This window comes from Amblyraja radiata, chromosome 17, assembly GCF_010909765.2.
Source record: "Amblyraja radiata isolate CabotCenter1 chromosome 17, sAmbRad1.1.pri, whole genome shotgun sequence".
Taxonomy (NCBI): domain Eukaryota; kingdom Metazoa; phylum Chordata; class Chondrichthyes; order Rajiformes; family Rajidae; genus Amblyraja; species Amblyraja radiata.
In genome coordinates, this window is record NC_045972.1 from 40,233,599 (window position 1) to 40,260,882 (window position 27,284).

Here is a 27,284-nt window from a genome sequence, read left to right on the forward strand (position 1 = left end):
TTTCTGCTCTTGTCTAGCCACCTTGAGCTACAATCATTTTTTTTTTTTGTTTATTAAAAAATATATATTTGTTGATGGTTGTACAAATTTTCAGGTCTGTTCATGACTCTTCAGCAAATGAAGCAATCTGAACCCACATGTAGCAGGACCTGGACTGTATTTGGGCGTGACGTTATAAAGGACAAGGGACACTCATACCATGCAAATGTTAGCAGCCACCAAATCTGTCAAAGGAGAGCCCAGCCAAACCTGGCTGTCGACCTCCCGAGAGAACGGGGCTCACCATTGTCTAAACTGGATCTGGCACACAAATATTGTATCTAGCGCAGGAAGGAGGCTGGATATTCTGCAGCAAAGGTCATACAGCGGAGCAAGATGGTCCACTCGGTCGTAGTACACAAATGGCCACATGTCAGGAATGTGATGATATGCTCTCTGTTCACTTGGATGAGTTGCAGAAATATGACAATCTCTTTAGATCTTCGGCCTGCGACCTACAACATCTTGAAGCCACGGTCTCCGGTAGGGAAGCACCGATTCAGGACTTACCTTGTCTGCACATCTGGCCGCCCGCAGCGTTATCCAGAGTTATAGAGCAAAGAAACAGGCCCTTCAGCCAAACTCAACTATGCAATGGTTCAATGTTTCCTTTGATTATCATGTGTACCAAGGTAGTGAAATTCTTGACTCTAGAGGAGATGTTAACTTGGCATCATGTTTGGTATGGGCATTGCTGTTATAGGGCCTGTTTCAGTTTTGTTAACAATTGAGTTAATCACATTCGTCTTGTAAGTCCCCACCAATGCAGTCAGTTTTCAGCAAAATTGACATAGAAACATAGAAGATAAGTGCAGGAGGAGGCCATTTGGCCCCTCGACACTCCATTCATTGTGATCATGGCTGATCATCCACAATCAGTAACCCGCGCCTGCCTTCTCCGCATATCCCTTGATTCCGCTAGCCCCAAGAGCTCTATCCAACTCTCCTTTAAATTCATCCAGTGAATTAGCCTCTACTCTGTGGCAGAGAATTCCAGAAATTCACAACTCTCTGGGTGAAAAAGTGTTTTCTCATCTCAGTTTTACATGGCCTCCCCTTTATTCCTAGACTGTGGCCCCTGGTACTGGACTCCCCCATCATTGGGAACATGTTTTCCTAGCCTGTCCAGTCCTTTTAAAATGTTATACATTTCTATGATCCCCTCTCATCCTAAATTCCAGTGAATACAAGCCCACTCTTTCCAATGTTTACTCGTAAGACAGTCCTGCCATCCCAGGGATTCACCAGAAATGAAATTATAAAATGTATGAGAGTATTCAATATAGCTCACAATATATAGTTATATGTACTGCGTGCGAGTACTCAATCTGGGACCAGACAACATCTTTGCTGTGGTGCTGAAGAATTGTGCTCCAGAACTGGCTGTGCCTCTAGCCAAGCTGTTCCATTACATCTACATAATTGGCATTTGGTTGGCAAAGTGGAAAATGCCATGGTCCACACAAAGCAAGCGTATCCAATGTCACTAATTGCCATCAGTCCAATCTATATCGACAACTGAAGCTGCTGTTAATGGTACAATCATTTTTAATTTACTCGCTAATAACCTCATCGCAGATGCCATCATTGGCGTTTACTGGAACCATTTGGCATCAGAACTCATAGCTCCTTGATCCAAAAATTGACTCGAGGACTCAATTCCAGAGGCAAGCTGAACAGTAAACCCTAGACATCACAGCATTCATTGCCACATGGTATTAAATAGCCTGGCGAAACAGAAATCCAGCGAGGATTCCTCCACTGGCTGATACCTGGCACATTTGAAGATAGTTGTAAATGATCACCTTAACCCCCAGATATTGCTGCAGTTTTCCTCAGTTGCCCAGTTCTTCAGGGTGCTTCCATGGATTTCAGTTTTGCCAGAGCTCCTGGATATGATCTGTCAATTGATGCCATGATCTATAAGCTCAGCATGCCTCTGGAATTTAGTCCCTTCATCAAGTTTCTGCTCTTGTCTAACGACCTTGAGCTACAATAATCTTTTTTTTTTGTTTATTTAAAAAAAAAAAATTTGTTGATGGTTGTACAAATTTTCAGGTCTGTTCATGACTCCTCAGCAATTGAAGCAATCTGCACCCACATGTAGCAGGACCTGGACTGTATTTGGGCGTGACGTTATAAAGGACAAGACATGCAAATGTTAGCAGCCACCAAATCCGTCAAAGGAGAGCCCAGCCAAACCTGGCTGTCGACCTCCCGAGAGAAGGGGGCTCACCATTGTCTAAACTGGATCTGGCACACAAATATTGTATCAAGCGCAGGAAGGAGGCTGGGTAGTCTGCAGCAAAGATCATAGATGGTCCGTAGTAGGTCATGGATAATTTTTAGTGCCATCTTCGGAACCGGCTTCGCGATTAGTATCTTTGCCTGCAAGTGCAGAGTACGCAGCGCCACGCCATTCATGCCAGCGCCGCACATTAATGGGGGGCCCCGTTAGTCTGCAGCCGTGATTATGCAATTCGAGTCAGCTTGCACCAGAGCAACAGCGTTCCTCAGTGTACGTTATCTCCAAGGAAGTAATTTCTCCCAAGTTTGGACCATGCAATTAATTTAATTCATTGTGCAAACTTTTCTGAATGGGATTGCAGTGAAAAATGCAAGCACTCTGGGAGCGAAAATGTGGGAAGTTTCCCCGATCTGTCCTTGGGTGCTTGCATTCACTATGATCTTTGGTCTGCAGTAAGTGACTCACCTCCAGAATCCACAAAGCTCCACAAAACCTTGCTACTGTGTACAAGCCACATGTCAGGAATGTGATGATATGCTCTCTGTTCACTTGGATGAATTCCAGAAATATGACAATCTCCAGATCAAAGTAGCCTGTTTGACTGGCACCCCATCCACCACAATAATTATACACTCCCTCCAGCACCAGCACGTGTCCTATAATATAATCCATTTACAAAATGTGTTGCAGTTACCTAGACGATTTTGATTGCAGCTCGCAGACTTTCCCTGCCTACGAGCTGGAAGGACAAAGACAGTCAGCACCATCAGCTGCAAGTATCAGACGATGAACATCTCCAGCAAGAGAGTTTAGCCACAAGCCTTTGACATATTTGTAACTTATTCATTGTACTGATAACTCCTGGCCTTGTGCTCCGATAACCCTTGTCATTAATAATAACAAATGCATATGGTTAGCTGGGTATTAAAAATAAAAATCTTCAATGCATGCATTCAGAAGTAAAAATATAATGCACAACAAGCCTATGAATCTGAGGTTGTTTCTTTAAGCTCTGCTCTTAAAAATCCAAGTGCAAGATCAAGACTGACTTTGTTTGCTGAAGGAGTGCTGCAGAGGCTAAAACAACTTTGTGTCTATCTTTGGAATATGCTAGCAATTGCACTTCCTTTCTGCACACCAGGAGTTATTTGTCTTGGGAATAAGATGGCCAGTCGCCGCCTTCAAGCACTGTAGACAAAAATGCTGGAGAAACTCAGCGGGTGAGGCAGCACCTATGGAGCAAAGGAATAGGCGTTGTTTCGGGTCGAGACCCTTCTTCAGACTGCACTGTAGTCATTTACTGTCCAGCGGTAAAGAATTGCTGAATATAAAATATGAAAGAATGGCAATTATGTTTTCAAGTCAGGATACCTGGCAAATTGGAACTTGCAGGCGGCAATATTCCAATCTGAACACACTTCATCTAGATAGATGCTACAAGATTGGGAGGTGCTGTATATGGATTTAAAAAGATTCAAGAGCACTATCGGAAGTCTACTGATGTCCTGGATCATGTAGCAATTTGTTTAATTATCTTTTTTGTTGTCCATAACCCTTGATGCGGCATTTATACTGCAGAAGTAGTGTGGTGGCGCAGCGGGTAGAATGGCCTGGTTGCGCTGCAGTGGGTTCGATCCTGATCCTTTGGGTGGTGTCTGTCTGGAGTTTGTATGTACCCCCTGTGACCTGCATGGGTTTTCTCTGGGTGCTCTGGTTTCCTCCAAAGATGTACACGTTTGTAGGTTAATTGGCTTGGTAAAATTGTAAATTGTCCCTAGTGTGTGTAGGATAGTGTTGGTGTGCAGGGATCACTGGTCGGCGCATTCTCGGTGGGCCGATGGGCCTGTTTCCGCACTGTATCTCTAAACTAAACTAAAAGTAGTATTTCAACTGTGAGGTATTTTTGAATATGCTGTGCTTAGAAGTCATTTTTATTTTATGGTAATAAATTGCTGGCATCTTTCATATTAACCTTGTTATTAACGGAAATGCTGAAAATGTCATCAGCCTGAGACATTAAATGTATTTCCCCACAAATATTACCTGACGAGTCAAAAGCTTTTAGCATTTTTGACTTTTTTTTCAGGTTTTCCACATCCACAGAATTTCGCTATTGCATATACTGATTATTGTTGCTGTACAGTAAAAGGTCTTTATTATTTGGATCAATACTGCAAAGCATTACCTATCAAATATAGTCTGAAGAAACTGATTCAATTGACTTTGTACGAGATGCAAATCACAGCAGACAGATTGAAATGGGAAGAGTAAAGGTTTGAGTTGCATACATAATTTATCTTCTCATCGGAGAGCGGAATAGTCAATTACTTCAGTGGCAGTTGTCATAGCACTTGTAAAGATCTCTTTGCAATTGAGATTCATATCATTCCTGTTCTGAATATGTTATCCTTTTTCTTAATTTGTTTTCCCAAATGCAGAATTAAAAGACAAAGTGGATTAAGCAACGTCCTGGGGAAGATTGTAGGAAAGAAGCAAAAGATGAGCACCTTGGAGAAATCAAAAATTGACTGGGAAGCATTCAAAGAAAAGGAGGGGATTGGCGATGAGCTTGCAATCTACAACCGTGGGAAGGAAGGGTGAGTGCGCAAACTCTGTCTCTAAGGAAACTGACCTGGTTTTTAGGATGTCACTAATCTGTTTTTTGTGGTCACTTTGTACTTGGGAGCCCTTGGCTGCAACTCAAATGAATCACCTATTTCTTTTCCCGCACAAGCATTGATGCATCTTGTTGGTTGTAGCGTAGTTTTTTACCACAGTAATAAGATCTGTCTGGTACAGTGGATTCTGTTTAATAGTAAATCAGTCAGTAGACACTTGTATTTCTAGATATTATCAAGCCCTCCATGATATAGCTACCAGCTGCAGGAACTTACTCTTGCTCCTCACTAGCATTAATTGATTTAAAGGTTAAATGTGCCATAAAGCATTTCAGGAAAACTATTGGAATTTTTTACATTTCCATTATTCCATCTTGGAATATAAATTAAGTCCTAAAATCCGATCCAACTTTGCAACATAGAACAAATCTGCTGAGGAAATCCACCTTTTCTAATAATTTCAGTGCATTCAAACTGAGGAGTTAATACATTTCTTCCACTCTAGTGACCAGTCACAGTTATCAGATGGGATTGCAATGGTCAGAGATATTCCTTCATTGATAACTTTTTCTGTGTTAAAGATGACGACAAGATATTACATTTTTAAAATTACATTTGGAATGAAATTAGATAAGTCCAGACATCGGTCTGAAGAAGGGTTTCGGCCCGAAACGTCGCCTATTTCCTTCGCTCCATAGATGCTGCTGCACCCGCTGAGTTTCTCCAGCATTTTTGTGTACCTTAAGTCCAGACATTGTTGTCCAAATATGCTAACAGCCATTTGTAAGAATTTGAAAAGCATTGTAAGTTAATTTGACCTTGTCACAAAATGCATTACAGTTCTTGTCCCTCTTCCTCCCACCCGTCCCTCACTGCTCAGTCCTATACTGATAAGAATATCCAGTACATTAAACACTCGCAGTAACGGCCAGGGTGGGCGGGGTGGAGGATGGTGCCGTTATTGCCAAATGTCCGCTATAAATAGACACTAGGTGCAGGACTAGGCCATTCGGCCCTTTGAGCCAGCACCGCCATTCAAGTGATCATTGCTGATCATCCTCAATCAGTACCCCATTCCTGCCCTCCCCATATCCCCTGTCTCCGCTATCTTTAAGAGCCCTATCAAGCTCTCTCTTGAAAGTATCCAAAGAACCGGCCTCTGAGACAGAGAATTCCACAGACACAACTGTCTGTGAGAAAAAGTGTTTCTTCGTCTCCGTTCTAAATGGCTTACCCCTTATTCTTAAACTGTGGCCCCTGGTTCTGGACTCCCCCAATATCGGGAACATGTTTCCTGCCTCTAGCATGTCCAAACTCTTAATAATCTTATATTTCAATAAGATTCCCTCTCATCCTTCTAAACTCCAGAGTGTACAAGCCCTGCTGCTCCATTCTCTCAGCACATGACAGTATGACAGTCCCGCCATCCCGAGAATTAACCTTGTAAACCTACCCTGCACTCCCTCAATAGCAAGAATGTCCTTCCTCAAATTAGGGGACCAAAACTGCACACAATACTCCAGGTGTGGTACAACTGCAGAAAGACCTCTTTGCTCCTATACTCGATTCCTCTTGTTATAAAGGCCAATATGCCAAAAGTTTAACCCAAGGCAGGTTGTGAAGAAAGGCGGTGGAGGGGAGGGTTAAACGAGGGGGAATTCACAGGCCGGGGAGCCAGGAAACGTACCCACAGGCGGTGGGTGCGCCAGGGACGGGATGAATATCCATGCCGCATTCATGCTGCTCGCTCTCTTCGCCCCCACAGCCAGAAGCACGCTACATGGCGCAGCTCGTTGGGTAACCTGGCAGAAGTGGGGGGGGGGGGGAGGGGGCGCAGTGTAACGGGAACCTCGATTCACCATAACCAAACTCTGCTGTATAAATAGGCAATGGACTTCAGCTTGTGACACTGCTACATAACTGTTATATAGGGGTCCTATATGCTGAAAATATTGGGGGTGAAAATGACATCAGGACAGTTTGTTAGGAAAATGAAGGAAATCGTAACAAAATACTTATGCAGCTGAGTGAGTATAATTTTATGGATGAGAAATTGTGTTCAACCAATTGATGACTTCTTTGACAAAGTAACTAACATGTTAGATAACAAGGAAGCCAATGGATGTAGCAAATTTTGTTATAAAAAATTTGGTCTGTGAAATGCCCCGTAAAAGATTACTGCATTAGATAAGCACCTGTGGACTTGAACGTAATAGGTTAAGTCCAGGGGGTCAGATATGGGGCTTTATGTGTGTGGGCCAGATATATTGTCAGTGCAGATGGGGCTAGGAGCAAGGCCAAGTGTGTATCCAGAGTCAAGGTCTGGAATAGTACCAGGTGTGCAGTCAAAGCTAGGACAATGGGTGTGTTCAGCACTGGGAACCAAAGCAGGTAAGCAGCTATGATCAGGGTAGAATAGGGGGCAAGGTGTAAGGCTGGACTCAGGGTCAGGAATGAGAGAAGGTATGCAACTGGAATCAGGGTCGGGAGTAGTACCAGATGTGCAGTGAGACCCAGGTTGGTCAACATGGGCCAAGTGCTTGATTATAATCTGATTTCCATACATGAATACACTAAGATCATTCATGTGCTGCACCTGTTGACCAGAGCCTGGCTCTACTGTGGAATGTAATTAGGAATGTAATTTAACCTAACCTTATTCATACCTAATCCAATTTAAAGCATAAATATTGCATTCAAGTGTAAATTAAAATACTCGCTACAGTGTGCACCAGATTGCACAATTTCAAACTGAAAAATGCAAAAGCTCCGTACCATGGGAGGGGAGGGCACTCCCCCTCCCACACCCTTCCCCCACTGCTACACCCTCCTCCCCTCGGTCGTTACGCTCCCTCAGGCTTGGTCTCTCGCAATTTCTCACTCCCAACTCTCACCCAATGTTGACAGCCCTGTGTCAGGGAACGTGAACGAGCATAAGGGATTACAGGGTACATAAGCAGGTCATGGCTGTGAATAGTAGCAGTATAGAGAGTATCTGACTGAGCTCAATAGGTAGAGAGCAAATAGAATAGAACCAGAGAAAAATAGGTGCGGGAGTAGGCCATTCGGCCCTTCGAACTATTCAACATGATCATGGCTGATCATCCAAAATCAATGCCCCGTTCCTGCTTTCTCCCCATATCCCTTGATTCCTTTAGCCCAAAGAGCTAAATCTAACTCTTGAAATCTTGAAAATAATAATTTAATGATATTTGTGAGTATCACCATGTTACAAAGTAGGATGCTTCATTTTAACTAGCAGTTTTTTCCACCAGTGATTGCATGCAATTAACATTTTTTTTAAAATTAGGTGCCTACCTTTAAGTTTTAAATGAGGACTGTTTTAACTAACGTACCTATTCTTCATTAAGGGAGATAGGGGGTAATGAACTTCATCCTGTGACTGAATGGCAATGCAGAATTGAAGGGAATTATAACCTGCCTGCTGCCTTGATTTCTCATGCGATTCTCCTAAACCTCTTTATATTAAATAAATAACAATGATTGTTAAATCTCTTTTCTGTTTGAACTGGAATCTTTCTTGCTTGTGCATGTGTTGAGGATAAAGCATGAAAATGAAGTAATGTTTGCTTTGGTGTTGGCAGTAAAGAACACTTTGACTTTCGCAAGTCTCTTTGTCACAAATCCTGTGATTTTAGTCTTGTTCGGTACCTTTTTGTTAGCTAAAATAATCATAGCTTGTTTATTTTAACAGTGCATGAAAGCCATGCCTCGGGGTTTATCTTTTAGAAATGCACTTCATTCTGGATGAAAAGATATAGACTTTATTACAAGTAACAGTGCTGTGCTCTTTGTTTGGAAGTATTAATGAAATTGTGCCCCCTGGGTAGATGTAATAAGAGCAGAACCAGTTTTAGTTTCTACATCACACTAGGGATTAAAGTCAAATTTCCATTATCAGCCACATACATAGAGATAAACCAATCAGTCATTACTTTGTGTGTGTGTACGTGCGGTTATAGGTGCAGATAATGGCTCAATTGCTGTTAAAAAAAACATTCGTCTATAAATACACATTAGTGTACCTAGTTGTCTCTGATTTCAAAATGTTCTTTCAAATCTCATCAATCAGCCTTCAGTACAGTTTGCAAGCTTCAATGATCCAAAATCTTGTCACAAGCGAGAATGGTCCAGAAATGTTGCTGACGAGCTGTAAGTGTCATGTGTACTTTTTATAATACTCTTATAGAGTGAGGGCCTAACTGGCAATGGCCAGAATATATTCCACTAAAGATAGACACAAAGTGCTGGAGTACCTCAGCAGGTCGGGCAGCATCTCTGGAGAATAAGGATGGGTGACGTTTTGAGTTGAGACCCTTCGTCTAAAGATGCTGCTGCTGCTTGTCCCGTTGAGTTACTCCAGCAGTTTGTGTCTATCTTCAGTATAAACTGGCACCTGCAGATCCATTCTACACAGAATATGTTCCACTAAATGCCCTTCAGGTGGAGATTGTGAATCGCTGCAGTGAAGTAGTTTAGGAACTCTGGCAATATTGCTGGGCAGGGGCCTGCAAGATTTCGGAACAGAACATGCAAATGGTATTATACCTGAGAGCAAGAACTTCCCTTTATTTCTCTTCTGCTGCTTTGAAGGACGCAAAATGGACTCTCCGCAGGTAAAAACACAGGGATCAATGGTGTGCCCTTTACATTTCTCAGTGCAGATCACTTAGCAACACTAATGGGGAGTTGCTATCCAGCTGCTGAGCTGGATAAAAAAGTTTTGTTTTTTGAACAAATATTCTTTCTCTGACGTGCAGTTTTGTAAGTTAATTGGTTTGTGTAAATTATCCCAAAGTTGCAGGATAGAACTAGTGTACGGGTGATCATTGGTTGGCACAGACTTGGTGAGCTGAAGGTATAGGAAGGTACTGCAGGTGCTGGTTTACACCGAAGATGGACACAAAATGCTGGAGTAACTTGGTGGGACAGGCAGCATTTCTGTCTATCCAGATATGGTGCCTGTCCCGCTGAGTTACTCTAGCATTGTGTGTCTATCTTCGGTGGGCAGAAGGACCTGTTTCCACGGTGTATCTCTAAACTAAACCAAACTAAAAGAGTGTATCCAACTTTTATAACATTGCCTTTGGGATGATACTTTCTGTAGTAATTTCTACCCACACCCCAACAAAAAGCTCCCTTTTAACGCTGAACCAGGGTTCAAGTTGTACTGTTAACACTGAACATTGGGGCATCACAACTGTATATTAGTGCCCAGGTTCTGATGCTCTGAATCATTTACAGCTTATCTACTATGCTCTCTGGTGTTTTCCCTACCATCTTGTTTAATATCAAAATGAAATGTTGTAAGGGAAATCATTTAGCTGTGTTCATCAAAAATAGTTCTGTCCCTCGCGATCAATGGTACACTGCCTGTTTAAGAAGGAACTGCACATGCTGGAAAATCGAAGGTAGACAAAAATGCTGGAGAAACTCAGCGGGTGAGGCAGCATCTATGGAGCGAAGGAAATAGGCAACGTTTCGACCCGAAACGTTGCCTATTTCCTTCGCTCCATAGATGCTGCCTCACCCGCTGAGTTTCTCCAGCATTTTTGTCTACCAATGATAAACTGCCTGTGCCTTCAACAGCATCATTATAATGTTATAAAAATACTTCAAAAGCCGCAAGACACCCGAGACCATTGCACTTTCTTTGGGTTTCAATTCTAATCTCATCTATCAGTTCCCACCTCCATTAGTCTTGAACATAACCTCCGTTTCTGTCCGATAAGCAACTGTTGATTCAGAATATGTTCATGGTTTTACTTCATCTGGAGAATCCAAGCCAAGGTGTAAACATTATTGCCCAGAGATCTACGGTGGTGTAACCATGCACAGTAAGTACCAAATGCTTCAGTAATTAGCAGGTCTGGTCCAAGCCTTCTCTACCGGAGAAAGGCATCTTCTATTATATACCTAACAAATAAGTTATGATTAATATAATTTGCTCAGTGTCGCAACATGACCAATATAGAATACAGAAGGCAAATCTTGCAAGATGTGCAAAGTGAGAAAAGTTTGAAATAACAATAGAGGTTTGGAGACGAGACCAAGAGCAAAGAGTCTAATTTATAATCCCTGGCCTACAAAGGTAAAAAAAAAACATACATTGTATTGTACCTGTATGTTAACTTTATTTAGGGTATAAGCTGCACTTGTCTATTTTAAACACCAATGCTACCTTTTTTTTCCTCACCATTAAAAATGGATCGTCATCTTCCCACAATAATGAACTTTAACAAATGTCAACTTTATACTCCATTGGTCATGACCTTCTCCACTCACGTAACCTGTGTGTAATGTTTGGCAAACTCTGCATCTTCCTTACAGTATTATTTTTAATCGCGCTCTGCACCATCAGTGTAAATAGAAACATATTAAAGCCCGAACTAAATACTAACCAGTTGGAATAACAATGACTGGACAAATATTGTTCCAATCATTGCTGCTTTTCTGCTTGAGTCTGACCTCCAGCAATTTATATGAATCCATCCCAGTTTCTGAGAGTGCCACCAGAAGAGAACTGAGTTTACTGTTCCATTGAATGTAAAATGGTTTTTAAATTAATTTTTTATTTAATTAGTAACTTCCTGGGACTAGAAACATTTATTCACACTGGCAATCAAAATAAATTCCTCAATTAGCCAAAATTGTAGTTATAGATTACCCTGCACCTAACTCGAGGTTTGGATAAAAATTAGCTCTAGGTCCATGTTGTGAAGATGAAGACTGGAAGTAGGGAGTTTTAAAAGCGATTTGTGATGGAGGAAGGAAGGAAGGATTTTTCAATATCTTCGCAGTTTGAATTCCATTTTTTTTTTTCCCCCATTGAAAGTATTCTTCACCACACGTCACCACAGCTTGTTAAATATGCAGACTTGGAACATTGTAGTAGAAGTGCTAAGTAAAACCATCCTGGTATTACTGAAGTAATACTGGTCCTGAAGTACAGAATAGGCTTAGCATAAAAATGGCCAAATGTTTTATCAAATTAGCAACTTGGCCAAAGCATTTCCGCTGGACTGGACTTCATAATAACGCACGTTCACTATGGCTGATCCACAACTATTATTTTTGGTGTTTAAGAAGGAACTGCAGATGCTGGAAAATCGAAGGTACTCAAAAAAGCTGGAGAAACTCAGCGGGTGCAGCAGCATCTATGGAGCGAAGGAAATAGGCAACGTTTCGGGCCGAAACCCTTCTTCAGACTGATCGGGGGTGGGGGGGGCGGGGACAAGAAAGGAAAAGGGAGGAGGAGCCCGAAGGCTGGGGGATTGGAGGAGACAGCAGGGGGACTGAGGAAAGGGAGGAGACAGCAAGGACTAACAAAATTGGGAGAATTCGATGTTCATGCCCCCAGGATGCAGACTCCCCAAGCGGAACATGAGGTGCTGTTCCTCCAATTTCCGGTGTTGCTCGCTGTGGCCATGGAGGAGACGGAGTGGGAAGGGGAGTTGAAGTGCTGAGCGGAGGTCAGGTTGGTTATTGCGGACCGAGCGGAGGTGTTCGGCGAAACGATCGCCCAACCTCCGCTTGGTCTCACCGTTATAGATCTGCTGACATCTAGAGCAGCGGATGCAATAGATGAGGTTGGAGGAGATGCAGGTAAATCTCTGTCGCACCTGGAACGACTGCTTGGGTCCTTGAACGGAGTCGAGCGGGGAGGTAAAGGGACAAGTGTTGCATCTCTTGCGGTTGCAAGGGAAAGTGCCCGGGGAGGGGGTGGTACGAGAGGGAAGGGAAGAATTGACAAGGGAGTTATGGAGGGAGCGGTCTTTGCGGAAGGCAGATATGGGGGGAGATGGGAAGATGTGGCGAGTGGTGGGGTGACGTTGGAGGTGGCGAAACTGATGGAGGATTACTTGTTGTTTTTTGGTAATCTGCATTGTGATTCGAAATCAGTAAATGCCTTAACGTCAGTTGGATTTACGAGTTAGACAGGTAGTTTGTGGAACTATGGTAAGTGAAATTTTAAAAAAGTATGAAATAACACTGAATATTAATGTAATGAAATAGAACCTCAGCCATTGTCGCCAAGCACACGTTCCTCTTTTGGTGAAATCATCGGGTGAAGGTGGTGCCTACAAAAGGTGGGGTCAATGTTTTGTCGACAGTATTGGTAATTTAGAACGCCCCATTAATGTTTAATGTTACATTAACTGGGAATTGATTTCATTTCAGTTGGCACCCTTTGTTCAACCTTAGTCATGAAAGATGCACATTTGTCCCCACAATGCGCAGACATGCAGAACTGTGAAGTCTTGCTTACCACCATCTCAACTGCCTGCTGCACATTGTTAACTGGATATCTCTCCACCTTAAAAGTGATAATTTTGCAAAATGCCTCTTCTTGCTCAACTCTTAAACCTGCTGGAATTTCACCTCTTTCTCCTCAAACCCTCACCCTTCCCCAACTAACCCTTGACAAAATGCAACAGCCCTTCACTTCCCCCCATCACTTGCCAGGCTTTGTCCTACCCCCTCCTCTCTTCCAGCTTCCCCCACCCCCCCTCCACAATCAATCTGAAGAAGGGTCCCAACCAGAAACATCACCTATTCATGTCCACCAGATATGCTACCTGACCCGCTGAGTTACTCCAGCATTTTAAGTGGGTTTTTTAAAAACCTGCATCTGCAGTCCATTGGTCTATTACCATATAACCATATAACATATAACCATATAACAATTACAGCACGGAAACTGGCCATCTCGACCCTTCTAGTCCGTGCAAACACGTATTCTCCCCTAGTCCCATATACCTGCGCTCAGACCATAACCCTCCAATCCTTTCCTGTCCATATAACTATCCAATTTATTTTTAAATGATAAAAACGAACCTGCCTCCACCACCTTCACTGGAAGCTCATTCCACACAGCCACCACTCTCTGAGTAAAGAAGTTCCCCCTCATGTTACCCCTAAACTTCTGTCCCTTAATTCTCAAGTCATGTCCCCTTGTTTGAATCTTCCCTACTCTCAGTGGGAAAAGCTTATCCACGTCAACTCTGTCTATCCCTCTCATCATTTTAAAGACCTCTATCAAGTCCCCCCTTAACCTTCTGTGCTCCAAAGAATAAAGCCCTAACTTGTTCAACCTTTCTCTGTAACTTAGTTGCTGAAACCCAGGCAACATTCTAGTAAATCTCCTCTGTACTCTCTCTATTTTGTTGACATCCTTCCTATAATTAGGCGACCAAAAGTGTACACCATACTCCAGAATTGGCCTCACCAATGCCTTGTACAATTTTAACATTACATCCCAACTTCTATACTCAATGCTCTGATTTATAAAGGCCAGCACACCAAAAGCTTTCTTTACCACCCTATCTACATGAGATTCCACTTTCAGGGAACTGTGCACAGTTATTCCCAGATCCCTCTGTTCACCTGCATTCTTCAATTCCCTACCATTTACCATGTACGTCCTATTTTGATTTGTCCTGCCAAGATGTAGCACCTCACACTTATCAGCATTAAACTCCATCTGCCATCTTTCAGCCCACTCTTCCAACTGGCATAAATCTCTCTGTAGACTTTGAAAATCTACTTCATTATCCACAACCCACCTATCTTAGTATCATCTGCATACTTACTAATCCAATTTACCACACCATCATCCAGATCATTGATGTACATGACAAACAACAGTGGACCCAACACAGATCCCTGTGGCACCCCACTAGTCACTGGCCTCCAACCTGACAAACAACCATCCACCATTACTCTCTGGCATCTCTCATTCAGCCACTGTTGAATCCATCTTGCTACTCCACCATTAATACCCAACCATTGAACCTTCTTAACCAACCTTCCATGAGGAACCTTGTCAAAGGCCTTACTGAAGTCCATATATACAACATCCACTGCTTTACCCTCATCAATTTCCCGAGTAACCTCTTCAAAAAATTCAAGAAGATTAGTCAAACATGATCTTCCAGGCACAAATCCATGTTGACTGTTCCTAATCAGACCCTGTTTATCCAGATGCTTATATATATTATCTCTAAGTATCCTTTCCATTAATTTGCCCACCACTGACGTCAAACTAACAGGTCTATAATTGCTAGGTTTACTCTTAGACCCCTTTTTAAACAATGGAACAACATGCGCAGTACGCCAATCCTCCGGCACTATTCCCGTTTCTAATGACATTTGAAATATTTCTGTCATAGCCCCTGCTATTTCTACACTAACTTCCCTCAATGTCCATGGGAATATCTTGTCCGGACCTGGAGACTTATCCACTTTTATATTTCTCAAAAGTGTCAGTACTTCCTCTTCTTTGAATCTCATAGTTTCCATAGCTACTCTACTTGTTTCCCTTACCTCACATAATTCAATATCCTTCTCTTTGGTGAATACCAAATAAAAAAAATTGTTCAATATCTTCCCCCATCTCTTTTGGCTCTGCAGATAGCTGTCCACTCTGACTCTCTAATGGACCAATTTTATCCCTCGTTATCCTTTTGCTATTAATATAGCTGTAGAAACCCTTTGGATTTACTTTCACCTTACTTGCCAAAGCAACCTCATATCTTCTTATAGCTTTTCTAATTTCTTTCTTAAGATTCTTTTTACATTCTTTATACTCCTCAAGCACCTCATTTACTCCATGCTGCCTATAATTATTGTAGATCTCTCTTTTTTTCCGAACCAAGTGTCCAATTTCCCTTGAAAACCATGGCTCTTTCCAATTTTTACTATTTCCTTTCAACCGAACAGGGACATAAAGAATCTGTACTCTTAAAATTTCACCTTCCATTTCTCTTCCACATCTTTCCCATAAAACAAACTGTCCCAATTTACTCCTTTTAAATCCTTTCGCATCTCCTCAAAGTTAGCCTTTCTCCAATCAAAAATCTCAACCCTAGGTCCAGTTCTGACCCTCTCCATAATTATATTGAAACTAATGGTATTGTGATCACTGGTCCCGAACTGTTCCCCAACGCATACCTCTGCCACCTGACCCGTCTCATTTCCTAACAGGAGGTCCAGCACTGCCCCTTCTCTAGTAGGTACTTCTATGTATTGCTGCAAAAAACTACCCCTGCACACATTTTACAAACTCCAACCCATTCAGCCCATTTACAGAATGTGTTTCCCAGTCTATGTGTGGAAAATTGAAATCTCCCACAATCACTACCTTGTGCTTACTACTAATATCTGCAATCTCCTTACATATTTGCTCTTCCAATTCTCGCTCCCCATTTGGCGGTCTATAATACACCCCTATAAGTGTTGCTACCCCTTTCCCATTTCTCAGTTCCACCCAAGTAGCCTCCCTAGACGAGCCCTCTAATCTATCCTGCCAAAGCACTGCTGTAATATCTTCCCTGATAAGCAATGCAACACCTCCACCTCTTGCCCCTCCAATTCTATCACACCTGAAGCAACGAAATCCTGGAATATTTAGTTTCCAATCACAGCCCTCCTGCAACCATGTTTCACTGATCGCCACAACATCATACTTCCAGGTGTCAATCCAGGCTCTAAGCTCATCCACCTTTCTTACAATGCTCCTAGCATTAAAATATACACATTTAAGAAACCCACCCTCTCTTATTCTCTGTTTATTGTCTTTTTCTTCTCTCTCCCCTACATTTTGGGTCAGAGTGCTACCATTCTCTGCCTCCTGCCTCACACACTGACTGCTAGCTTTCCCACGTTGAGTCCCTCCCCCCAACCATACTAGTTTAAAGTCTCCCCAGTAGCCTTTGCAAATCTCCCCGCCAGGATATTGGTCCCCCTCGAGTTCAAGTGCAACCCGTCCTTTCTGTACAGGTCGCACCTTCCCCAAAAGAGGTCCCAATGATCCAGAAACTTGAATCCAAACCCACTGCACCAGTCCCTCAGCCACGCATTTATCCTCCACCTCGCTCCATTCCTACTCTCACTGTCGCGTGGCACAGGCAGTAATCCTGGGATTGTTACCTTTGCGGTCCTTCTCCTTAACTCTCTACCTAACTCCCTAAATTCTTCTTTCAGGACCTCTTCTCTTTTTTTACCTATGTCGTTGGTACCTATATGTACCACAACCTCAGGCTCCTCTCCCTCCCATTTCAGGATTTCTTGGACATGTTCAGACACATCCCTGACCCTGGCACCAGGGAGGCAAACTACCATCCGGGTCTCCTGTCTGCGTCCACAGAATCGCCTATCCGACCCCCTGACTATAGAGTCCCCTATTACAATTGCCCTCCTCTTCTTTTCCTTACCCTTCTGTGCAACAGGACCAGTCTTTGTGCCAGAGGCACGGCCGCTGTCGCTGCCCCCAGGCAGGCTGTCTCCCCCACCCTTACTCAAACATGAGTACTTATTTTCAAGGTGTACAGCCACCGGGGTACTCACCAGTCCCTGCCTCTGCCCGTTGCCCTTCCTAACTGTGACCCAGTTTTCTGTCTCCCGTGGTCTTGGAGTGACCACCTCCCTGTAACTCCTTTCTATGACCTCCTCGCTCTCCCTGAGCAGACGGAGGTCATCAAGTTGCTGCTCCAGGTTTCTAACACGGTCCCTTAGGAGCCCCATCTCGACGCACCTGGCGCAGATGTGGACGTCTGGAGGGCACTCAGACTCCATGACCTCCCACATCTGACATCCAGAACAGTAAACTGCCCTGGCCCTCATTCTCCCCCTTATCCGAATACAATAAAGCCTTACCCGGGATACAAGCCAATCAGCTGCTTCCTGTGGTCCTCTTCCACCAATCAGAGGCTTCCACCAGACTCCTTCTCTGGAAGTGAGATGGAACGTTGCAGATTTGGGTAACTCCTCCTCGCACCAACGGCTCCCCGGGCCTCTGTAGAAGCAAGCCCCGCACTGTTTTTATACTCACAGCTCCAGGTAACTCCTCCTCGCACCAACGGCTCCCCGGGCCTCTGTAGAAGCAAGCCCCGCACTGTTTTTATACTCACAGCTCCAGGTAACTCCTCCTCACACCAACGGCTCCCCGGGCCTCTGTAGAAGCAAGCCCCGCACTGTTTTTATACTCACAGCTCCAGGTAACTCCTCCTCACACCAACGGCTCCCCGGGCCTCTGTAGAAGCAAGCCCCGCACTGTTTTTATACTCACAGCTCCAGGTAACTCCTCCTCGCACCAACGCCTCCCCGGGCCTCTGTAGAAGCAAGCCCCGCACTGTTTTTATACTCACAGCTCCAGGTAACTCCTCCTCGCACCAACGGCTCCCCGGGCCTCTGTAGAAGCAAGCCCCGCACTGTTTTTATACTCACAGCTTCGCTTGGGCAGCTTACAACCCAGCGGTATGAATATTGACTTCTATAACTTCAAGTAACTCTTGCTTTCCCTCTCTCTATCTCTCCCCCATTCTAGTTCTCCGTCCCGTTTCACTGTCCTCCTGATTAAATTTTACTGATTGTTTGCCTCATTGCCACCTTCCCCTCAGCTGACAATGATCCATTCTACATTTTCCTTGAATGTCGTCCCCTTTGATCTCTTGTTTTCACACCTTACTCTTCGATATCTCTTTGTCTCCCTCTCCCCTGACTCTCAGTCTGAAGAAGGGTCTTGTCCTGAAACGTCACCCATTCATTCTCTTCAGAGATGTTGCCTGTCCCGCTGAGTTACTCCGGCATTTTGTGTCTACCTGCAGTCCCTCGTGTCCACATTTTACTGTTCCACTGTGAAATCCTCTCACGGTATGCCTACTTTGAAGAAATTTGCCTCCTCTTTCCAAATCAAGTTCTGTGAGACCCTCTCTCACTGCTCCCCCTCTGAAATTCCTGCTGCTCACCTGCTCTTCAACCATGATCCACCCATCACTTGCCTGGCTTTGTACTACCCCCCATCTGAATTCCAGCTTTCTCCTCCTTAATGCAGTCAGTCTGAAGATCCAAAATGTCACCTCTAGAGGTGCTGCCTGACCAGCTGAGTTACTCCCAACACTTTGAGCCCTTCACTAGTGTTAGAAACACAGGCGACAGTTCAAATATATGAATTGAGGTGGTTGACTTATTCCCTGCTAATGTGCAGATAGATTGCAGGTCATTCTTGAGGGGCTATGTTGTGGAACTGACACTCACAAATATCCATCACTACATATAGATTCACTGCAGTTCCATAGAATTTAAGGGAAGTTGAGAAGATAACAAATTATTTTACAAAAATGAAGTCTTGCCATAATAAAAATCTAAAAAATGACGACAACCCAGAGTAAATAACACACGAGAAATTATTAGATGATAAAAAATGACAAAAGGAGCAAAGGGAACACTACATAAAGGAGAGGCGCCACAGTTGTCCTCATTTTAAATCTCAATTAAAATTATTTTAATACTCATATAATTTGGTTTGCAGTTTTCAGCCGACTATAAAAATTAGTTTGACATTTTAATCAACTGCAGTTCATTTTAGTCGTATTCAGCAAGTTAATTGGTGTTAAGCCCCACGTTGCCCTTTAAGTATTGAATGACCTTTTCCACTTTCACATCTTTTCCACAGACTATTGTATTTTCCAAATGTTAATAGGATTTCAGAGTTGGAGCTAGAATATGGCTTCACAAATTTCCTGATATAAGTAACACAAAAAAAAATAATGATTTTAAAAAGAATTATTCAAGGGCGAAGTACTCCTATTTTGAAGAATTTGAAGTGAAATAGCCTAGAGCAAAAAAAAAAGGATTTTAAGATGCAGCTGGTGATCCTTGTACAACTGCAATGCATGTTGTGCTTCAGTGCTGAAATGTAAATGTGTCTGGATCTTCCATGAGCTAATTTGATGCTCAAACTACTGTTGCTGAGAATACATGTTGCATGGCACATTGAAATGAATTGTAGAAACTCGGTGGAAAAAGGACTGATTTTGAATTGGCTTCATTATTAGCTATGCCTATCGCGAGTCGTTTATACTTTGAAAACTAACCATCTGATTGTTGTCAGACAGAAGGGTGAAGATGTCTGATGAGAGGCAAAAGCCTTTTGTTCATGCCCGAACCTTTGGCCATTGTAGGTGTGATTACTAGATGTCTTCCGCTTCAAAAGTGAATGCTGTATTCCAGTGTTTTGACTCGGGTTGACAAGTACTTTATTACTGTGTTTCGTAGCGTCATCAGAGCTTAGTGACAAAATGGTTATAGAAAAGCTTAGAGGAAATAGGAAAGAGTATGACATACTGCTGACCAAGAGGATGCAAGATATTATCAATGTAGCAGTGATTCCTGACTTGATCTCCATATCAACACGTGCATGCATGACTGAGACATTTCAGAGAGCAGTGAAGATTTTAAATGTGAATCTGTCTTGATGACCCCATTCCTGCTTCATTTCTTCCTATTCATGTACTGTGACTTAGACTTAAACTTAGATCCTTTATTTGTCATTCAGACCTTTCGGTCTGAACGAAATGTCGTTGCCTGCAGCCATACATATAATAATAATAAACAACAAAACACACAATAAACACAAATTAACATCCACCACAGTGAGTTCACCAGGCACCTCCTCACTGTGATGGAGGCAAATATCTTAGGGTTACTGTCTCTTCCCTCCTCATTCTCCCTCTGCGCTGAGGCGATATGTTGATACCCCACCGGGTGATGGTAAGTCAGTCCCGCGGCTCACCGAGTTCCGCGAACGGGCCGGTTCAAGCTCCGCGGCCCGGGGTGGTCGAAGCTGCCGCCCTCCAGTCCAGCGGACGCAGCTGTTGCCGCGGGAGCTCGTGAAAACAGGCACCAGCCTGTGGCCTGCAAGCTCCCGACGATGTCGTCCACTGGCCCGCGGCCGAGCCCCGGATTCAGGTCGCCGCCTCAGCTACCGGAACGCCGCCACAGCCCCGCGCCGGGCCACCCTCAGCCACCGGAGCACCGCCTCAGCCCCGCGCCGGGCCGCCCTCACCGGAGCGTCGTCCCAGCCCCGAGTCGTGCCGCTGCCACCGGAGCGTCGTCTCAGCCCCGCGCCGGGCCACCCCCACCGGAGCGCCGTCCCAGCCCTGCGCCGGGCCGCCCTCACCGGAGCGTCGTCCCAGCCCCGAGTCGTGCCGCTGCCACCGGAGCGTCGTCTCAGCCCCGCGCCGGGCCGCCCCCACCGGAGCGCCGTCTCAGCCCCGCGCCGGGCCGCCCTCACCGGAGCGCCGTCTCAGCCCCGCGCCGGGCCGCCCCCACCGGAGCGCCGTCTCAGCCCCACGCCGGGCCGCCCTCACCGGAGCGCCGTCTCAGCCCCACGCCGGGCCGCCCTCACCGGAGCGTCGCCCCAGCCCCGAGTCGTGCCGCTGCCACCGGAGCGTCGCCCCTAGCCCCGAGTCGTGCCGCTGCCACCGGAGCGTCGTCTCAGCCCCGCGCCGGGCCGCCCCCACCGGAGCGCCGTCTCAGCCCCACGCCGGGCCGCCCTCACCGGAGCGCCGTCTCAGCCCCACGCCGGGCCGCCCTCACCGGAGCGCCGTCTCAGCCCCGAGTCGTGCCGCTGCCACTGGAGCGCCCGAACGCCGCCACAGCTCGAAGATGGCCAGCCTCGCGTTGGTGAGTCCTGGCTGGCTCTGCCTCCGGAGCCTCGAGGTCGGTCGCAGGTTGGAGGCCGCCAGCTCCGCCATTAGGCCTCAGCGCAGACGGAGGCAGAGAAGGGGGGATACGACAGAAAGAGTCGCATTCCCCCGAAGGGAGAGACAGAAAACCATGTTTCAGCCCCCCCCACACATAACACAACCTAATAACCAAAAATTCTAACTAAACAAGACAAAAAAACAACGAAAAAAAGTAAAAACAGACGGACTGCAGGCGAGCCGCAGCCGTTCAACAGCGCCGCCACTTGCTGTGCAGATCCATTATAGTTTAGATATGCCACATGGGGTAAGAGCATCATAGATTACAACTTCAAAGAAAGAAATCGCTTACGCAATCTTTAGACTTTAGAGATGCAGCGGGAAACAGGCCATTCCACCCCCCGAGACCGCACGGACCATCGATCATCACCCCGTGCACTAGCACTCTCCCACACAATAAGAACAATTTACAATTTTATCAAAACCAATTAACCTACAAATCTGTATGTCTGGAGTGTGGGGGGAAACCAGAACACCCGGCGAAATCCCTTCACGGCCACAAGGAGAACATACAAACTCCATACAGACAGCCCCAATCATTATCAATGTTTCCATTTCAAAGGGATAAAGCTATCCTTTCAGCTTCTGCTACATATCACTAAGAAAATGGGCTTTCTATACCTGCCTTAAGTCTTTTATAGCTTCCAATCACAAACAGAGTTCAGGTTTAAATATTACTAAAACGTTGTAAAAAGTGACACTTTGGACATTATCCAATGCTAATTATGGAACTTGTTTTTATTTTTTAATAATGATGAGAGTGGGGTGAGGTGTTGATGATTGTATAATGTTTTTCTTAATAGAGCAAATGTTTATTCACAGTTCCAGGAACCAAGAATTAATTTCTGGGATTCTAACATCTACATTTCCCTCAATGTTACATGAGTAATCCCTGCCACCCCCTCCCTCCCCCTGTCCTTGAAATCTTTTGAATCTAATTACAAAACATTGTGTCCATGTCCCTTTTAATCAGACATGCCAATCTGGACCAATTAGAACAATATACATTCCTTTCTCAGCTTTCACTTCTTCCACTCAGCAACAGTCTCAGCTGATTATAGTTACACGGTTTTGAAATAAAGTCTTGCGATATCAGTTCCAGTTACTTCAAGAATGTTCACACAACTCTGATCAGAATAACATGGCAGATGTTCCATGTATTTCAATATAATGTGTGTAAATAGTCATTCCTAAGCCAAATTGATGTGTGTGTTCCCACTATAAATGCCACTATTTGTGTACCCAGTTGCTAGAAGTTTCTGCTGTTTGATAAACAAAATAAAATTGGATAAAGGCTGTTTTGAATATTTATGAAATCATGAGTTTCAGCATTTGGTTTCAAATGAGAAGCAATTTTATTAATGCACACAACTTCCTTAACAGGCTCTGTGTTGATTTATACTGTTTGTACATGATAAGGACCATATGTTCAAACTCGTTTCCAGTTGCCTGGGGCCATTTGTGTTGTTTAATCTCCAAGGATTAGTGAAATCACTTTAAAATCCAAGTTAATGCCACACAAAGCATCAGCTCCACAACTACCCACCTTTGCATTACATTCAGGAACTTTTAGGAATGGTATTGTTGGAAATTGGCTGCCTGTGTGGAGTTTGCATGATATCCCTGTGACCACATGGGTTTCCCCTGGGTTCCTCCAGTGTAGATAAAGAGATGAGGATCCCATTCCGCAAATCCTATTGCGCGGAGACAGGCACTTCAGCCCACTAAGTCCACGCTGATCAGCGATTACCCTGTACACTAGTATTATGCTATACGCTAGGGGCAATTCTACAACCTTACCGAAGCCACTTAACCTACAAAAAGCTGTACGTCCTTGGAGTGTGGGAGGAAACCAGAGAAAACCCACGAGGTCACAGGGAGAACGTGCAAACTCCTTACAGACAGCACCCGTGGTCAGTATTGAACCCGGGTCTCTGGCACTGTAAGACAGCAGCTCTATGCAACTGCCACAGTGCTGTCCTATTAGTGATTTCTTTCTGTATTTCAGTAAAAAGGCCTTCAGTGCAAAATAATTCAATTTTGAAATCAGGTTTTCCTTAACTAAAGGCAGAATCTTATTTCGATGCATTAAAACATCCTCATCGCTTCATGTCAGTTCTTATTAAGTACACTGTTCAACCAGTGTTTGCCCTGCTGGACCTCCTTCTCTGTGTGTTCATTCTGCTTTTATCATCCGATGTTGCTTAATTAACTCACCAGGAGGCTATAATGTTTGGCTGAGTTAATTTGCTGCCATTATACATGTTTTGAGTTTTCTTATCTCGCAGCAAAAAAAATTCCGACTGCCTGGATCAGCTCCTGCAGGGCTAAAGATGAACTGATTACATTCTGCACTAACATATTAATAACACAACACATGCATTGAATGCTGAGATTAATGATATTTTTGTTTCTTGAAGAAGTGGTTGTGCATGTGCAAGGACTGGCAAACAGCTACAATCTCCCTCAATGCTGCTTCTCAATACATTCTTCCCTGCTCACTCAATCATATTCTATCTCATGAATATTTTTTTTTGAAGGGGCCAGCCTAACTAGAATGTTGCTGGATAGGCATTCTCTATCTGACAGACTAAGTTTGATTGTTCTATAAATTGAAGCTCAGTGTTTCTCGGTGGGTAGAGGCACAGCGTGGCTTGCCATTTGAGTTCCGCGCTTTAGGAATATTTCAGGGTCATTCCCTGGTCCAGCTGATTTAGCTCGTCTCAGCAGGGCTGCCAGTGAGGATGGCACAAAGGCCATCAATCTATCTGCACATTAGCAGGGAATAAGTCAACCAACACTGCCCATGAAGCCAGTTGGATGAAAGACCCCCTGTTAAAGGTTGAATGACCTGTCTAATAGCGTGAATTAATGGCATGGCATATATAAGGTTCAAATAAATAATTTGGGAGTTTAAATTAGCCAAGGCACAGGGTGGAATTATTCTCCCCTGAAGGGCTTTGGTAATAACTGAGGCTTTTGGCGGCATGTGGCACAGCAGTTGAGTTGCTGCCTTACAGCACCAGAGACACTGGTTCGATCCTGACTACAGGTGATGTCTGTACAGGGTTTGTACATTCTCCCTGTGATCACGTGGGTTTTCTCCGGGTGCCCCGGTTTCCTCTCACATTCCAAATATGTACAGGTTTATAATTAATTAACTTCTATAAAAAAGTGTGAATTGTCCCTAATGTGTGTAGGATAGTGTTATTGTATGGGGTGACAACTGGTTGGTGCAGACTCGATGGGCCGAAGGGCCTGTTTCAGCCCTGTATCTCTAAAGTCTAACATACTTACGAGTTGAAAGACAAAGTCCTCATTTCTCTATTCAAGGACAACTCCAGCCAAATCCATAAGTCATTGACTGAGGGGGAAAAAAATTTCCTTTCTTTCCTTTTCTGACCTTCAATCCAGCTCTTGGCATTTGGTCTAACAGAGAAGCTATCTCTGTAACTTAATGGGAAAGATCCTATTGTGTGCAGCACAGACCTCCAGTTAAGGATTACTCCAGCCTTTGGTGTCTATCTTCCGTTTAAACCAGCATCTGCAGTTACATACTTCCTACACAAGGAATGGTGCAAACTTGATTACATTGTTAGAGTAGGATTTGCAGCTTTAGGTAGGACATTGCTACATGGTGTGGATGTCCTAGATGCTAGGTGAACATACAGAATTGGGAAAAGAGTGGGTAAGACCCAAGTTCCGTTTTAACAGCCCCTCTGTTTGTTATGGAAATAAAATCAGCGTCACATTACTGGGTGCGCAGAGAGATGAATTTGATATTGTTTTGTTCAACTGCCAGCCCACACCCATCTACCCTATGACCTAATTCAAGATGCATCAACGTTTTTCTAATCATAAAGGTGAATTACTTTGTGACATTCTTTCGACTGCTTTAGATATCGCACAGTTTCTTTGTGTGGTTTTAAAAAAAAGATTATTCACAGTGGAAAATTTAAATCAAATTGTAAAAAGCTCGAAATCCATTATATGCCCACGAGCATTGACGGCATCTGAAGGTCTCATCTTTTCAAATGCTGTCAGACGTGATGTGCTTTCTCAGCATCTTCTGGTGCTATTACATATTTTTCAATGTGCAGCAGTAGAGTTGCTGCCTTAGCACTTGCAGCGCCCGAGACCCGGGTTAGATCCCGACTACGGGTGCTGTCTGTACGGAATTTGTACGTTCTCCCCGTGACCGCGTGGGTTTTTGCCGAGATTTTCGGTTTCCTCCCACACTCCAAAGATGAATGTGTTTGTAGGTTAATTGGCTTGATATAAGTGTAAATTGTAAATTGTCCCTAGTGTGTGTGTAGGATAGTGTTAATGTGCGGGGATCGCTGGTCGGGGCAAACTCAGTGGGCTGATGGACCTGTTTCCGCACTGTATCTCCAAAACTAAAAAAACTAAATCACGTATACGAATGTCATTGAATCTGCCTTGGACTGTTTTTAAGATTAATCTGCTGCTATTTCTCCCTGCAGATACATTGAAAGGAAAGCTTTCTTGGACAGAGTTGATCACCGACAGTTTGAGCTGGAACGTGATATCCGACTCAGCAACATGAAGCCGTGATTTTAATCTTGCAGCCAGAAGTCATTTGCTTAATGTAAATCTGCATCCAAAATACTAGTTGTCCGTTTTCAGTGCAGCCGCCAGCCGATGGTTTGTGGCTGACCCACAAGAACTGTCAACAGTGCCCGGCCTTTCCTTTCCTGTGAATCCCATTATATTTGTTTTAACTGTCAGCCTTTTATTAAAGATATTTTTGTTTAAATAATGATTGATAGGTAAGCATCAGAAGGTCTTTTATTTAATGACTGTGTCCGGTTCAACAAGGAGACAAAAATCATTGCATGTTTTGGAACCTGCCACTTGGCTAGACTTACATTGGTATTATTCGGTGGCAGAACCCTTTTTTTCGAGCAGGCCAAAAATAATGAGTTGTACTTTAGCTCCATGGATGTTTTTGATATCAGCAGCCTTAATCATAAATGTTTCAAATGAAATTGAAAATTGGTGAGTCATGAGTCATTATCCTCCCTGTAAATTTTGCCCTTATTCTAAATTGAGTATTGGCACTTTTTATTTAGCTCTACACACATCGATTCATAAGTGATAGGAGTAGAATTGGCTCATTCGGCCCTTTACCCTGCCATTCAACCATGGCTGATCGATCTTTCCCTCTTAGCCCCATTCTCCTGCCTTCTCCCCATAACCCCTGACAACCGTGCTAATCAACGGGTGAATATCATTTTTTCACAGATATGATCAATAATTGTAGAAAATACCATTTGAAATTTTGGATGAGAAATTGAAAGTAAGAGTGTAAAACTGTTTCTTGGACTGATGCTGCTTTTTTTGAAGATCTCTGATTAAACTGGTAATGCACAGTTACATGCCTCACACGTTTAATCCCTTCACAGCACTGTAATAATATTAAGAGGTATTTGATCAATGAGTTGACTTCACTGGTGTCAGACCTTTCCTAGCAGGTATTGAAAATGTGCTGGAATAGATCAGCCTGAATCGCGGGCAATATTAATAAGTGTTTTGAGCAGCTAATGCAGGCTATATTAGCTGCCGTTGCAAAGGTCATCAAGCTTCAAAAGCAATATCAGCTCATGCCAACTGCTTGACTACATTTCCAACATTATAAGTCATGCGTACTTTTAAAGGGAATCTTGATGAGTACGTGAGGGAGAAAGTAGCTGAAGTGATTTTCAATAGGAGTGAGATTAAGTAAAATGGGCAGAGCCACAGATAAAGCATAGACATGAGTGTAGTCCAATTAGACAGGCAAATATGAAG

General features: G+C 43.9%; 1 protein-coding gene across 2 annotated transcripts in view; it reads left to right on the top strand.

Moving 5' to 3' along the window:
- cfdp1 (craniofacial development protein 1) overlaps nt 1–26,870 on the top strand; it is a 135,587-nt gene extending 108,717 nt beyond the window's left edge. For both annotated transcript variants that reach the window (XM_033036287.1, XM_033036286.1), the window contains 2 exons: nt 4,726–4,884; nt 25,958–26,870. In XM_033036287.1, coding sequence (XP_032892178.1) covers nt 4,726–4,884; nt 25,958–26,048 — 250 coding nt within the window. In that variant the 3' untranslated portion in view covers nt 26,049–26,870. The remainder of the gene's footprint in view (nt 1–4,725; nt 4,885–25,957) is intronic.
- Nucleotides 26,871–27,284: the final 414 nt, after the last annotated feature.